The following is a 15,378-nucleotide window of genomic DNA, read 5'->3' on the forward strand; positions in this document are numbered from 1 at the left end:
CCAAACAGCACTAAAACAAAAGACATGTCTTAGTCACAAAGAATTCCAAATAGAATACTCATGCTCTCAGGCGTTGATTGTACAGATGACTTACTGAAGGGTGGAATAAAGAAAAATGGGAAAGGCGTACAACATGGTGGGTCTTATCATCAACTGAAGTTTGGTTCCCCAAAAATCATAGGTGCACATCTTTGATACCTAACTTATTCTGTGAAGGATAGGGAGCCTGGGGAATTGGAAAGAAGGAGAACTAACATGAACATGAAGAATGCATGTTTTTTAATCTAGAAAGAGAGATCTTTGATGTCAATATTTCCATTAAATCTATGCACACTTATTTAGAAAATAATGTCTCTATTTTTCAGATGCATGTTCTCACACAGACTGAATTAACCCAAAAATGGGTTCATACCAGAAAAAAGAATACTGTGATCAGAGCAATGATTTCTAGTGTTAACTACAAATGGCTCACATTTAAAAAAAAATTGTATACAAAAAAGTTCACCCAACATATCTGCAATGCCAATCAAAAGCAGAGAACAGTGCCCTGGGATGGCAGTGTTGGAGTAAAGCTGATGGGACCCAGGCTCAATTTATAGAATGTCAGTGATTATCTACTTTGACTTCTGTATTCTACAGTTGGGAAAACTGAATTTTCATACCAAGGAAGTAGCTTTCTCAAGGTCACAGCAGATGAGTGGGTCTAAGTCTCATGAGGGTGGCCACAGCATCTAACTTGTTCACATTTTATCATCACCACAGAGCACAATGCCTGCTACACAGTTGGTGTTCCACAAATATTTTGGGTGTGTTGATGAATGAACAAATGAACACATGAATGACTGAATGGATAAGTAAGACAGTGTCAGAGCTAGGCTAGACTATACTTTCAGGAATAGAAGTGTATCAGCATCTAATTAGTTTAGGATAGTGACTTATTCTGTTACCATGAATTCCTCAGAAATCTTCTTGTTTGAGTGATGTTGGTTGCAGACACAATGCCAGGTGCCCATAGAAGCTGATACACCATGCAGGCATTTTGAAGTAATTTTCATTCTCTTTTATCTTTTAATTTATCAGTGTTGTTGCTTATCAGTAGACTTCCAGGTGTTGAAGAGATTTTTTTGTCAGCTCCATCATGGGACACTCAAGTTAATGAACTGCACTACACATAACATTACTCACTTTATGTCTTCAGGAATGGCAATGGGCAAAGATTCTTGTTTCTACCCCACCCCCAGTTATTTGAACACCCAATAACAGCTATGTGGAGCAATTATAATGCTCATTTCAAAGGCAGTTTTTAGAAATGAAGAGGAACAGGAGAGAAATAAAAGTGGAAAGGTGAAGGCTGTGAACATTTAAACTGTCTGATGAAAGAAGAAAAGCTTTTAGACTTGTTATAATTGGAATGGCACATGTAGGTCTCAAAGGAATATTCAGGCAATTGGAAAATACCTTTTCAAGTATAGGGCCAAGGAAGGAAGTCAACAGCAGGTGTGGGTGTGTAAACAAGTCAAATTTAGGTGAAAGAAGAGCAGGCATGTTTCATTATAGATTCCTGGAAGCCATTCCCTGCAGATTTAAGTAGGTAATTGAGAGTGACATTTAAAGTGGCAGGAGACAGTCTGGGCAATAGCTTGCATTTTCCACATAGTCAGGTTCAAGTGCAAGACAGGTCTTGTAAACAGAGTTCATGGCAGTCCTTTGTGATAGAGGAGGGGATCACTAAGACTGCTTAGGGACCCAGGTAAACTTCCAGCCTCCCTCTTCATCTCGACGAACAAAGGCTTGTCCCTGGTGGAAGGAGTGAGTTTTCACATTACAGTGAGGGCTCAGGGATGTGGAAAAGGCCATCTCTGTCTTATTGGGTGACACATCAGAAGTATAGTAAGGAAGAGTTTGTAGTCCTCCTGGGGGATTTGAAAGTTGAGAAAGGAAGTGAAAATCTTCCCTGTGGCTGGCAGTGCTGTGTGAGGGGGTTGTTCTGTCACCTCCATAGTCAATTGGCAGATCTTCCCCGGAGGCACCGGGATAATCAACTGCATCATTCAGAAACTGGGGAAATGTGCTTGTGGTCCGTCTGGGATGAGATGACAGGGCACTGTAGTTAGCTGATGAGGTGTCATCAATGGTGTTGAGGTCTTTCAACCCCAGTGTTTGAAGAACCCAGGGATCCACAGGGGGCCCAGGTTGTTCACAGTTAGCAAATTCACTAGAGAGGTTTCTTTTGGCATTTTTATGATGGGGAATCTCAGGAGGAAAATATCTTTGCTCTTTGGGTTTCCTCTTCCCCTTTCTGAATTTTCCACGTGCTTTGGAGAACCCATCTGATGACAGCAATTTCTGGGGAAGTAATATTTGAAAATACACAGTCAGATAATCAACATAATTTTCTTTAAGACTGTCAAATATTTACTGGTCACCTTAATTCCTTAGAAAACTTGATTAAATTTATATTTTCACATGCAAAAGCAAAACTCATTGGATTAACTTCTGCTTTTAAATCAAAATCTATGATAAGTTACCACCTAGAAATTCCAATTCATATAATTTTACTAGTCATTTAAAAGTTGAAATGATGGGCTTCCCTGGTGGTGCAGTGGTTGAGAGTCCGCCTGCCGATGGAGGGGACACGGGTTCGTGCCCCAGTCCGGGAAGATCCCAGATGCCGCGTAGCGGCTGGGCGCGTGAGCCATGGCCGCTGAGCCTGCGCGTCCGGAGCCTGTGCTCCGCAACGGGAGAGGCCACAGCAGTGAGAGGGCCGCGTACCGCAAAAAAATAAAAAAATTAAAAATACAGCATTTAAAAAAAAAAAAGTTGAAATGATGTCTTTAAAACTTCAGTTCCGGGAAGTAATGATTATTATTATTATTATGGCAATAATAGCAACTATCATGTATTGAACACGGGTTCTATGCATGATCTCATTTTATGTAGATACTATTAAACCCTCCTTTAATGAGGAAACTGAGGCACAGGCACATTAGTGACTTGCTAAGGATCACGCAGCCTAGATTTAAGCCTAAGGCACCTGAATCTAGACAGAACCACTGATTACAATTCTACATAACACTCTTCCTCTAATTTTCCTAACCTTCACAGCACTCCCATGTGGTATGTATTCTATTATTCTAAATCTTGCAAAATTGAGAACAAGAGAGAAAAATTGCTTAATTAATATCACTTACTAATTTAATAACTGTGCTTTTTCACAGAATGGTGACTGGAGATAGGACCCCAGGCTAATAACTGTAAGCTGTGCTCCCTTTTTTTAACAAAACTAACTGAATTCTAAAGGCACTAAATATAGTGGTTTTTCTTCTCTGAGCTGCTCTATCTGGGTAAGAGTCGTAAGAAATATGATCGATTTAGATAAATAATGTAGCTTGTCTAGAAGTAAGGTAAAGATTGATGATAAAACAATAATGGTAACAGAATGGCAGACAGGTAACAAAAAATACAAAACCCCAAAAAGGAAGAACAACAAAAAGGGACTATGGGCAAACTATCCTTGAGTTAGAAACAGTTCATTTTAAAAGGGTAAGAATGAAATGTTCATGAACAGATAATGTACTCGGCTATGTCTAATTACCAGTCAAGAGATGTGGGTTCCAGCCATATTTATAACATTTTAGACATGGAAAGATTCTTAAAAGATCTTTTAGCCCATACACTTACAAAGAAGTAAATGAGGCCCCAAGTGGGAGAGTGACTGACCTAAAGTTAAACAGATAAAAGAAACGCATGTCTCTCGGATCTAATTCCCGCTCCAGCGTCCCATCCAACTCTATCTTTTGATTAGCCTCTGTTGTCTCAGCAATCTCCTTGACTGGTTTTTGATTCTTAAGCAGCTCCTTTTGTAATATATGCTAAAATCTGCAATCTAGATACTTCAGGGAAATGATATATAAACATTGTTGTGAAAGTGCTATATTTCCTTCAGAAAAATTTGCCCATCCTATTGACGCATTTCAAGGCACATTGCTTAATACACTTCTTACACTGAATCAAGGAGTTTTACCCAAATTGTCTTCTTTCTCAAATCACTGCTCTGTCCTTATAAAGGGGGTCATCACATACCTTGGCTTTTTCCTCAAGACATTTAACTAAAGCAGAATTCAGGTATTGTCTGAGATGATTATTCTCTTCATGTAACCTAGCAAGTTCTTCTTCCTTCTGCACCAGAGTATCTTGGAGCTGCAAAAAGCAGACAATGGTGAAGGCTGCTCCACTATATTTACTTTGAAACCTTATAATAATGCCACTGATCCTTAACTTACTTAAACTTGATTATTACTCTGTTTGTTTTATGAACTCAATCTCAGGGAGCCCTCGTCCTCAAAGGCCTAAGTTCAATCTACACCCACTTACCACTTGATTGTTCAGTTTGTGCTCTGAATTTTTTCATTGCAAAGTGTTTGAAGAGATTATATGACTTTTAAAGTTGTAACCACAAGGGGATCGGGAAGGTATGTAGGAAAATGAGCTGCGTGCAACTGTTTAAATATAGAAAACGGTGTTTAGAAAGGTTTTGCTGAACTTCTTCCTTGCATGTTAAAAAAAGAAGAAAGAAAAAAAGATGTGGGTTGGCTTCCCTCAGTCTCAGGTCAGTTTGTACGTCCACTAGATTAAATTACTCTCTCATAAATAACAACAAACAAAATAGGGAAAATGAAGCAATCTTTGCAAGAACTTTTACAATCATCATCCCTTGTCCAAGTGATGAGCTGTTTATCGTTTAAAAATACTATCACACTCATTCTATCATTTGATCTTTCCACCAGCCCTCCGAGGTAGGCAGCACAAATATCTCCATTTCATAGATAAGAGAAAGGAGGATTTGGGAGGTCATACAGCTAAAATGTGTAAGGTCGGGGCTTGATTGAAGGTCTTCCTAGAGGGTTTTGGTTTTTGTTGGTTTTGTTGTTATTATTTTCTGTCATGGTGATCACCTAACTTTGACTTCTCTGTGGACAAATAACCATTTTGGTTCTAAACTGCCAGTCAATGAATTGAACAAGGGAAAAGAAGCCATGTGACATTAAGGTATGATGTTGAGAATGAACTGCGTGGAACATGGCCGGTCTCATGTTCTGATTATCTACACATACCTGCTTGTTTCTGTAGAGCTGAGAGGAAAGCTGAGCCTCTTCCCATGAACACGAATTAAGAACAGGGAAATTCGAGTCACTGGATGATTCTATGTGAAAACACCAAATGGGTAACTGAGAAAACACACATGCAGTTTTTGTGTAATCAAGAACTCACTGGAGGATTTCGGAAAGGTAATAGGTTCAATTACCTTTCTAAAATTAGCCATTGCCTCCACATGGGAAAATAACATTTAAAGTTTTCAGAAGGGGCAAGCATGCTATGAAAGACAAATATTTATTGACTATATGCCAAGGTGGCTACAGAGGTGAATTTTTAGGAGTCAAGAGGTCAACTTCCTTCCTGATATATATATTCCTGCTGGTTAAATTTATAAAGACTATCCTATCTGCCTTATTAATTCATGCAAATGTTTATTGGTCCCACCCTCAAGTAGGCCTACATTTCAGTTCCACTATGTTTTCCAAGTTTTTATCTTATTTTCTAATCTGTAGTGCTTAATGATATAGTGTTTGGCTCCAGAATCAAATCCTATTTTTGATGCTACCGTTTTTCCCCAGATGAAAAATTTCTGCCTATCTGCCTATCAGTTAAGCCTGAGAGAGAGTATTTATTCAGAATTCTATGGAATAGCACTTTCTACTTCAAAATAATTTGAACTTGCTTCTCTGAAGAACTCATTGAAAATCTCAAAACTGTACCCAAACTCACGTATTTCAAATGCCATCATCTATAAAGTGTTTTATGATTTTTCAAAGAGATTTTGTTGTTCTTTTCATATTTGACAGCAAATTATGCCTACCAATTAGAACTATGCCTACCAATAAGAACTATGCTTGGGCATGCTAATTTGGTTTACTTTTAGTTTCTTTTCCTCATCTAGTACAGTTCTGACTCTTGCTCTCCTCTACTTCAACTAAAATACTACTGAAATATTTCTGATTAAAGTGGAATGATGGGCAAGGAGACAGGAATAAAATTTTATACACTCTTTGGTTTCACATTCTTGGGCATTCTGTTTTCTGTGTTTCTTGCAGTAGAAAGCTAAAATTGAATAACTTCCTTCCTTACATATAAGTGTGTTTCAATATCTGGGGGCTTTTTGTTTGTGTCTTTTCTCAAATTCAACAAATTCCTGTGGTAGAACCAACAGTCCAGATATTGAATTCTGAAAGGCCTTAGAGTTCTTCCAGAAACTTGAGTGTTAATCAGAAATTCCTTTAATAGTTATAAACACTGTTTACTAAGCCCCAGGGCAAAATTAATGTGCAATTTTCCATCAAAGTTATACTTCCCTCCAAAGTTGAAGTCTTCTTTAGGCAAAAAGGAATCATTTTCTTTCCACTTATAAGACACTATTCATAGAATTTCCTTTATGAAATAAAAGATTAAGTTAGTACTTCTCCTTGCTTCTCTCTCATACCCAGGGAAATTTTCCTGAATACCAAAAAAAAAAAAAAAAAAAAAGCTCTAACTGGTATTTTAATTCCAAAAGCATCACAATAGTATTGTTTATATAACATTGACCCAGACCCATACTTTCTCAGTGACTCTGAAATCTCCAAGAACTGTAAAGTATAGGGAGAAATACATATTGTACAGTGAGCAACGGGAAGAAGCCCATTTTCACTATTTGGCAAGTACACAAAAAGCAAGTTATTAGGTTGCAAAATACAGGAGTCTTCGGGCTTTCTTAAACATTACATATCATCCCTTCTTTTACAGAGTTCCAGCCCATAATGCCTTGCAACTATGAGTACAGGAAAAGGGCTTCAGATCTACCAGGAAAGCAGAAGAGCAGAACTTACCCTGTGCCTGTGGTGCTTGTTGGGGCTCTCTGTTGTCCAGGAGACCAGCAGCCCAGAAAGAGACCCAAGTCTCCGTGGAAACGTCAACACTAGATTCTGACGTCGTACCGGAATACGGGCAATTATAGCTCTGGCCTCCTACAAAGTACTGGTCTTGGCAAGGCAGAACGGTGTTCTGTAAAATTCAGTATGTGGGAGGTCCCAAGAGATGGGGTGATGAGAATTTGGAGGGAGAAAAGAGTGGGAGAAAGAAACAGAAAATATGCGCAGTGAATAAAAAACAGTAAAGGTGTTAAATATAGATCCCAGATTGATTCTGAGTGGTCCAAATATAATTACTAAAAAGGAATCAGCTCCTTGGTTTACCCAGTACTTTCCTTAGGTCCTCTCAGCAAAGAACAGGCTAGTATGAGATGGACCAAACCTGTAAATATCTAGGAGTAGTCTCTGTTGCCAGGTCTGAGGCATCTAAAAGGCTACCCAAGATCTAAGTAAAAGGAATTCTACCTAATGAGTGAAACATGTAAGAGCTACTTGACTCTTTTTAGCAAATATCTTAATTATATTTCTAACAACCTTAAATGACAAAGAACTTAGAATGCTAAGGTTGAAATGGACAGAACACGTCACATAATCTAACCTCCTTATTTTTGTTTTTAGTTTCTGAATTATAAATTTGCTCCATTCCTCCCTTCCTCCTACCTCTCTTCCTCTGGTTTTAAATGCTACTGGATACTACTGAAACAGGTTAGTTAGCAGAGACAGGAAGCTCTAATTAGGTCTCTCCACCACTACATCTCAATGCCTTTCCAAAGTTATCTTGCCACTACTAACTGCCTGGCATGTATTCTCTACTGTGTTCTGAGCCAGTGAACACCCTCCTGCCCCAGCTTCCTCAAACCTCAAACACACTGTTTCCAAACGTCCAGTTAGGGGCAGGTATGCAGACTCCCTGGGTTAATTTGTACAACCGCCCATTCCTAATTATTTGTCAATGTTTAATCAGGTAAAAGCCATTCATTTCAGCAGAGCCCAGCTTTGGACAAACTCTTTGACCACGACAAGTCTTTTGTTGACTTGTGAACTTTCTCAGGCATAACATAAACAGAGAGAAAACAAATAAAAAGAGGAAAAAAGAAAGTTAAGTCAATTAAGTCACACTTTGTTAACATTCCCAATAATTTAAGTTTTGAAAAAGTCCAGTCTTGAAGCAAGTCCAGCGTGGGCAGTGCAGACCAAAGAAATTCCGCCAAAAGTTTATCAAGTGCTATTTTCTTTTATTCTGAAAGCATGTTTGTAGGCTCTTCCCCTGAGGCTATTATTGGAATCAAAGCTGAGCTATTATGCAATTGACATCTGAGAAGGAAACAAACCCCAAATACCCCTAGCCTCAAGTTCAAGTGTTTGCAAATATGTGCATAATCTAGAGAAAGAGGTGGAATGAAAAGCGAGTACAGGTGTAAAGGGAAAGTTGGCAGACAGTACAGAGAGTAGAAATAACAGAGAGGACGAAAGGATGAGAGAGAGACAGAGACAGAGAGAAAGCCAGGAGGAGACAGGGGAGAAGAAAAGAGAGATGGAGCAGGAAGGAAGACCTGTTTTAATTGGCAGGTAGCAGAGAAATCTTGTTTCCAAGGTGGAAGAAATTCTAAAGGCAAAGCTTAGTAGACCTCAGAGACCCCCGGTTTCGCCAGCGGACTAGCTAAAGCCGGCTCCTCACTTACCATCTTGCCCTGGAAGAAGGCGCTGCAGAAACTGAGCCCACTCTTAATTTTTCGGGAAAGCCGGTGGGAGCTTTAAATGGGACTGAGGGGAGGAGCTAGGAGAGGCGAGTTCTAATCTAAGGGAGCTCCGGGTGACGCCCGGGGCTCCCGGGAAGCGCCGCCCTCTGATTTGGTGCGAGGTTTAACAAGCTGGTGACGTGGGTCAGGAGACATCTGGCCAAAGCCAAAGTCACTGCCACTATCGGCGACCGCCTCCCGAGACCTGGGACCCAGCGGGCCGGGGTCTCGGGCAGGCCCACGGCGCTCCGCCTCCGGGTGCGCAGCGCGGCTTCAAAACCCGCGCCGGTGCCGGCTCGCCGCGCGTCCCCCGGGCCCCGGCGTCAGGACCCGCCGTGACCGCGCCGCCCGGACGGGTAGGGCGATCCCGGTTCCTGCCCGCGCGAGGCACGCAGCTGCCGGGCGAGGCGGGGCGCACAGGTTGGCCCGGGAGCCAGGGTGTAGGGTCAGGAAAAACGCAAACCAGCATCTCGGGGTTCAGAGCGGCGCTTGGGGAACCCTTCCAACCCCAAGGTTAATACTGCTCATGGGTATTCTCTGGCCACTTGATAAATAGCTTGCTCTATGACGTTGCGATTGATTGGCCTTTTCCTTCTATATAATGTCTCATTTTCCCCAGCTTCTGAAGTGGGTGTGAAATGTGGAGGCGATCTGTATCCATTCTACAGTGTAAGCTTCAGGAGAATAGCGGTTTCTGTCCGTTTTGTTCACTGCTGTCTCCAAAGTGCCCGGAACAATTTCTAACATGTAATGGGTGCTCAATGAAGAATGAATTAAGCTACAAATGTAGGAATCTCAAGTGTCTGTCTCTGTGTTGGTCTTTTCTTCACAACTACTATTACATAGAGTGAATTAATATAATTAAGAAAATTTAGTGTTAATACGTCTCAAAGTGTTTTATTTCTGCCATTTTTCCTCTTGCATTTTATTCTCACCATTCCTATGTTATATCCAGAGTAGAAAAACGAGTAATATCCTTAAAACTATTCATCTACCACCAGCAGCCAACTCTTATTTCATCTGCAATAACCCAGGAGGCTGGTACTTTTACTGTCTCTGTTTCAAAAGATAGTGAATGAAGTACCGAAGTTAAATTTGACCAATGTTCACACAATTAGGAAGTGGCAGACTGGGAATCTGAACCTCTGGCTCCAGCATCCATGCTAACTACCATAATTATAGTTTCTGACTCTCTTTGACGTCTTTCCACTGCACATTATATTTATGTAATGGACATTTTCATGGATTGAACTGTGTTTCCCCCAATTTTATATATGTTGAATCTCTAACCCTCAATGTGACTGTATTTGAAGATAGGGCCTCTAAAGAGGTCATGAAGGTGAATAGGTCATAAGGGTGGTGCTCTAAGCTAATAAAACGAGTGTCCTTACAAGCAGAGGAAGAGGCACCATCGATGGCATGCACAGAGAAATGGCCATGTGAGGACACAGAGAGAAGGCAGCCATCTGCAAGTCAAGGAAAGAGGTCCCAGGAGAAACCAAAAACCCTGCTGACACCCTGACCTTGGACTTCCAGCCTCTAGAATTGTGGAAAAATAAATTTCTGTGGTTTAAGCCATCCAGGCTGTGGTTCTTGTTATGGAAGCCCTAGCGAACTAATACAAAGTGAAGGAATTGAGAAAAGTTCTGATTCTGGTCTGCATAGTCCTTTCTCTAAACCGGTTTTAACCTTTATTCATTCAGCCTTGTATTTACCATCCATAGCATTTAGCAGTGACTAACAGTTAGCAGATGCTCATTAAGCTTTGTGTCCAAAATTAAGAAAGAGATGGAAGAGGAAGAGGAGGAAGGTATCAGACTCAGTAGAGTCCTTTTATTCTGTTCTAATACTGTTTATTCACACTTTTTTTTTTTTTTTTTTTTTTTGCGGTACGCGGGCCTCTCACTGCTGTGGCCTCTCCCGCTGCGGAGCACAGGCTCCGGACCCGCAGGCCCAGCAGCCATGGCTCACGGGCCCAGCCGCTCCGCGGCATCTTCCCGGACTGGGGCACGAACCCGCATCCCCTGCATCGGCAGGTGGACTCCCAACCACTGCGCCACCAGGGAAGCCTTATTCACACATTTTTAAGTGACTAGTACCAGATTTGAAGATCACTCCCTGGAAGTTATTACCTGAGTCACTCAACAGGACTCATTTCATTCAGTGACGTGAAAGAGTGGTCCCCTCTCTGCTCTCGCTGCACAAAGGGCAAAGATGCCCTGGCAACAGTTCAAAACTGATTTAGGTGGTAAGAATCAATGATCTTGTTCAGGGCAAAGAAAATCCTAATTAGTTTTGCAATGAGCACCTGGGGCAAGAAAAAGGAGGAGGGAGGTTGTTTTGTTTTTGAAAACTGTCATAACTGAGACATGTAAGCCTTTGGGAGATATAATTTCTTGACTCCAAAAATGACACAAAACAGGCAATTGAGCAAGCATGGTATGACATAAAGGGCGTAGGCTTTAGATCCAAATATACCTGGGTTCAAATTCCTGCTCTACCCTCTGAGACTAAGTCACCTGAGGCTATATGATGGTCTCCAAATCCTCAGTTAGCTCCTGTGGTAAATTAAGAAAGAAGTACCTACTTGAGCGGTTTGTTAAAAAACTGACCACTAATGCTTGAACATTCTTAATTCACTGCCTAAATCATGACTAGTAGCTATTATTACTGTTAGGTGTAGAAGACTCTTTCTTTGAACATATATGCTGCAGTGCCTTGCCTATTAAAAATAACTAAAAATACAAACTACATTTGTAAAATTCCAGGGGTTTTTTTGAGGGGTAGAAATATTTTTAAGAACTTTTTGATGGATTTTCAGCACATAAATATTTCATAAATCATTAATTACTTTAGCTTAGTAAGACTGGAAGTGTATATGGTGGCAGAGAATCTTTAAACAGTAAAGAGCTATTGACAATTTAACATAAATCAGAAGGTAAAGCTTTCCAGCAATCATAAACTAATGGAAAAGATTTCTAAATTCTTAAGGTGTGATTTAAGCTCATATTTTTATTTAAGGTCCACTGCTTAGGTATAAGCCTTATGGTTTATTTGATGATTATTTTTTGAAAAATGAATCAATTAAGCAGTAATGTGAATTCCTTTGGCCATTTTTTATTCATACGTATCAAAGAAGAAGGTGCACCTTCCTTAGTGATTGCAATCCATGTAGAAGATTTTTCTTCTATGAAAAATAAGATCGCTTGAAAGCTGCTTTTTTGTATTGTGGCTGAAGGGATGGTGTTTAAAGAAAGGTGGCTAATAACAGCCCAATTGTTGAATCAGGGCACTGCCTCCTGCCAGGCCAAAGATATAACAAAATAGGAGGTAATTTGACCTGCACACAAACCAAGTCTGCAGACAGAAAAGGGGAGAGTGTGATCAGAGGTGGGCCAAGGAGATAAATAGATTGGCATACGGAATGTTCTTTTATTTTGCCCCTGGAGGACACTTTATTTGATTACCTCATTAGTGAATTCAGTAGCATATATAATAAAAGAACAATTAAGAAATTCTCTTTATGAACATAACCTTTCCCTCTAACTTCTACAGCTAAGTCTCCAGGGGATAAAAATATACTAGGCCTGCTTTCACATATAGGTAAAGAAAAGTGAAACCCTTAGAGAAAATTCAATTCAGTAAGTGATTTACAGTGGGAGGTTTAACATTTGCGTGTTTTATTTCAGCATAACTGGAGAACCATGACGTGTTTAGTTTTAGTTTTGAATATCACTCCTCCAGAGTGATGTGCAGAAATCAATCATGCTGGTATGGACAGAGTCTTGCCTACTCTTCACCACCTACCCATAGCTTCTAATAACCATCACATATGCAATAACTCATGCCTTAGTAAAAACTATTTCTACATGAACAAAAGGTATACAAAAGAAAGTCAACTGTTAGTATCAGGTTATTAGCCAGAGAAGAGAAGAGCCAGGGACAGATTATAGAGTGAAATGTTCGATTCAGGCCTGACTCAGATAAGTGCTATGGAGAATGAGGGGGCGGGGGGTAGAGATTTATGATACTATTTTATTGGATTTTTAACAAGCATTTATTTCAATAGCTTTATAACCAGCTTTAGACCTTTACTTATTGACTCATTGAGTGATTGCTTAATTTTTCAGTTGTATTGGATTGTATTATATTAAGAACCATCATATACTATAATGATATTCACAAATCTTTCAAATTATCAACTGTGTACTTCATATTGAAGGATACCTAGCAAGTGGATGCAAATCTGTATTCATTGTGTAAAGTGCAGGAAACCTCTTTTGTACTCTGTGAAATTGCTTTTTCTGGCTTTTCTCATAATATGGCACTTAAGAAAATTATGTTTGTGGGCAAATATCCCATTTCTCCCAGGCCCTATCAGGCCACCATGAGGACAGGGGATAACACTATCTCCCAGAGCTTTAACTCATCGCATTTTGGTGCACTGGTCGGGAAGCCCCACTCTCCTCTCTGGCCAAATTGCAGTAAGATAATCTCAATAGCACTGTAAATACATAAGTAGTGAAAGTTATTTGAATTAACGGAAAGATTAGAGATGTGGAATCCCAAACAACATAAAACAAACACAGCTCTACTCCTCATTACTTTAACCACATTAGAAAATAATGGAAATCGTGAGTTATTATGATTACTATACATCAGAGTTATGCTAGTCCAACTCTAATTTGAAATAAAATGAATTTCTGCTTCAGGAGCAGTAATACTTTCATAAACTAGGTTTCAGTACCTTCATTGCTCCTGAAATCTCTCTTAAGGATTTTTGATCTCGGGGTTAGTAGATGGATTGCTGACTAGGCACTAAAGACCTAAAAGGTGCATTGGCACAGACCATGACATCTAATTTTATCCTGAAGATAATACAAATAGGTACATCACTGGCTGGCTTATTCAAAAAGTTTAGTTCATGGTGCTAGCAAAACAGGACCACCAGGACCTCATTCGTTGTAACCCTGGAATTAGAGAATCTGAAACAATGTGGCATCTTTCATTAAAAGAAGACAAAGAAATATATTTAGATACAAAATGTTAAAGTGAAGTTATAATTCCATATCTTTGTAATCCATAACAATCCATAAAATGTTAGCGGAATTCTTATGGATCCAATAATTTGTGGCAAAATCACCTTATTTACAATGAAATCAAAGGAACTTACTCGAAATTTTTAATAATCAAATTTGGGTGTTTCTAGTCAAACTGTTTTCCACATATTTTTTTACAAAATGAAAGCATAATAAAAACCTCTAGCTAAGGGAAGCATTTATACATTCAAAAACAATCTGAGAAAAATACAGAGAATTATGATTGCTATGAAATTAATAATGCTAAATAACACTTGAATGAATGAGCAGAAGCGTTAGACTATGAATAAAGTACCATGCCAACAATAAAGTAAAACTCCAAAATCCTCTGTTAATGTATAAAAAGAGAGTCACGATGAAGACAGTGTAAATAATCTGTTTTTGCTTCATCCAACCAGAAGCTTTCCTGCTGCCTGCCACCTCTGGAACAGCAGTATTAGCCCTGCACAACCAAATCATAGCCATTAATTTTAAACACAATGAATTTCCATGGCTTCGTTTATAGGTGAGAAGGCACCAAAAGACAAGCAAGCAAATTGACTAAGCTCTTTAAAAACTGGTTCATTGTCCCGGAACACAACTGGTAAGAACACAAGTTGCATATTGAAGAACTTTTATCTTTTAAAAAATTATTAACAATTATTCTTTGTGCATTCTTTAGTATCTATTCAGATGTGTATAAATGTATGTGTTTATATATTTGCTTATATACATATGCATGTATCTGGAGGAATCAATGAGCCCATTGCCTTGAAATACAGAGTGAAGAGAAAAGGTGTTGGGAAACAAAGACTTATTCTTCACTCCTCACTTTTCTATAAAGGGGCAACTGTTCCCATGAGAAAGGATTTATTTGACTGGCGAGATTGAAAGAAGGAAAGGAAATGAGTTACCCACATTCATGTCAACATCTACATGACACAAACTATTTCTGCTTCCCCTGAGGAAATGAAGTAGGGAAAGCTCTGTCCCAATTGGAATTGTGTGTGGCTAGCCAGTGTCACCTGTGATAGGGCAAGTAAGTCTATATTATTTAGAAATACTATTAAGAAGCCTATTAAAACTACAAATATAAATCATGTTTGATAATCAAGCCTATTTTTTCAAGTGATAAAGGTAACTTTTATATCCATGTACCTGCCTTTTATGTCTATTGCTGGTTTCTTAGCTCAGGAGAGAAAGAAAAAAGTGTTATTGCTATACACACACGGACACACAAATTGTAGGCTTTGTAATAAAACGTAAGTAATCAGAAGAAAAAATTATATGAAATCAAACACATGTGAATATATTTCAAGAACTTTAAAATATCCATATCCTTTAAGGGAGCAAGCACAAAATAATCGATTTATGAAAATAATAAATTTGAACAAAAATAATGTACAACTTTGATTATCATATCAGTATAACAAATATTTGTAAAAACTTTCTAAATGTCCAATAAGAGACTCTTTCAATAAATGGCAGTATGTTCATAACACAGACTGTGTATTCATAGAAAATATTTTTGTAAAAAAGTTAAAGACATGGACAAACAACATTGTGTTAACTACATTAAAATACATGCAAGTATAT

At 39.1% G+C, this 15,378-nt stretch overlaps 1 protein-coding gene across 1 annotated transcript; it reads right to left on the reverse strand.

Annotated features, from left to right (window-relative positions):
• Positions 1-1,728: 1,728 nt before the first annotated feature.
• GMNC (geminin coiled-coil domain containing) lies at positions 1,729-8,650 on the reverse strand (the record flags this gene model as incomplete). Its single annotated transcript, XM_079921412.1, has 5 exons — positions 1,729-2,346; positions 4,084-4,200; positions 5,115-5,203; positions 6,924-7,098; positions 8,594-8,650. The coding sequence occupies 5 exons, from the start codon at positions 8,648-8,650 to the stop codon at positions 1,729-1,731; spliced, it is 1,056 nt and encodes a 351-aa protein (XP_079777538.1).
• Between the last annotated feature and the right edge of the window lie 6,728 nt (positions 8,651-15,378).

This window comes from Stenella coeruleoalba (genome assembly GCF_951394435.1).
Source record: "Stenella coeruleoalba genome assembly, chromosome: 5".
NCBI classification, from domain to species: Eukaryota; Metazoa; Chordata; class Mammalia; order Artiodactyla; family Delphinidae; genus Stenella; species Stenella coeruleoalba.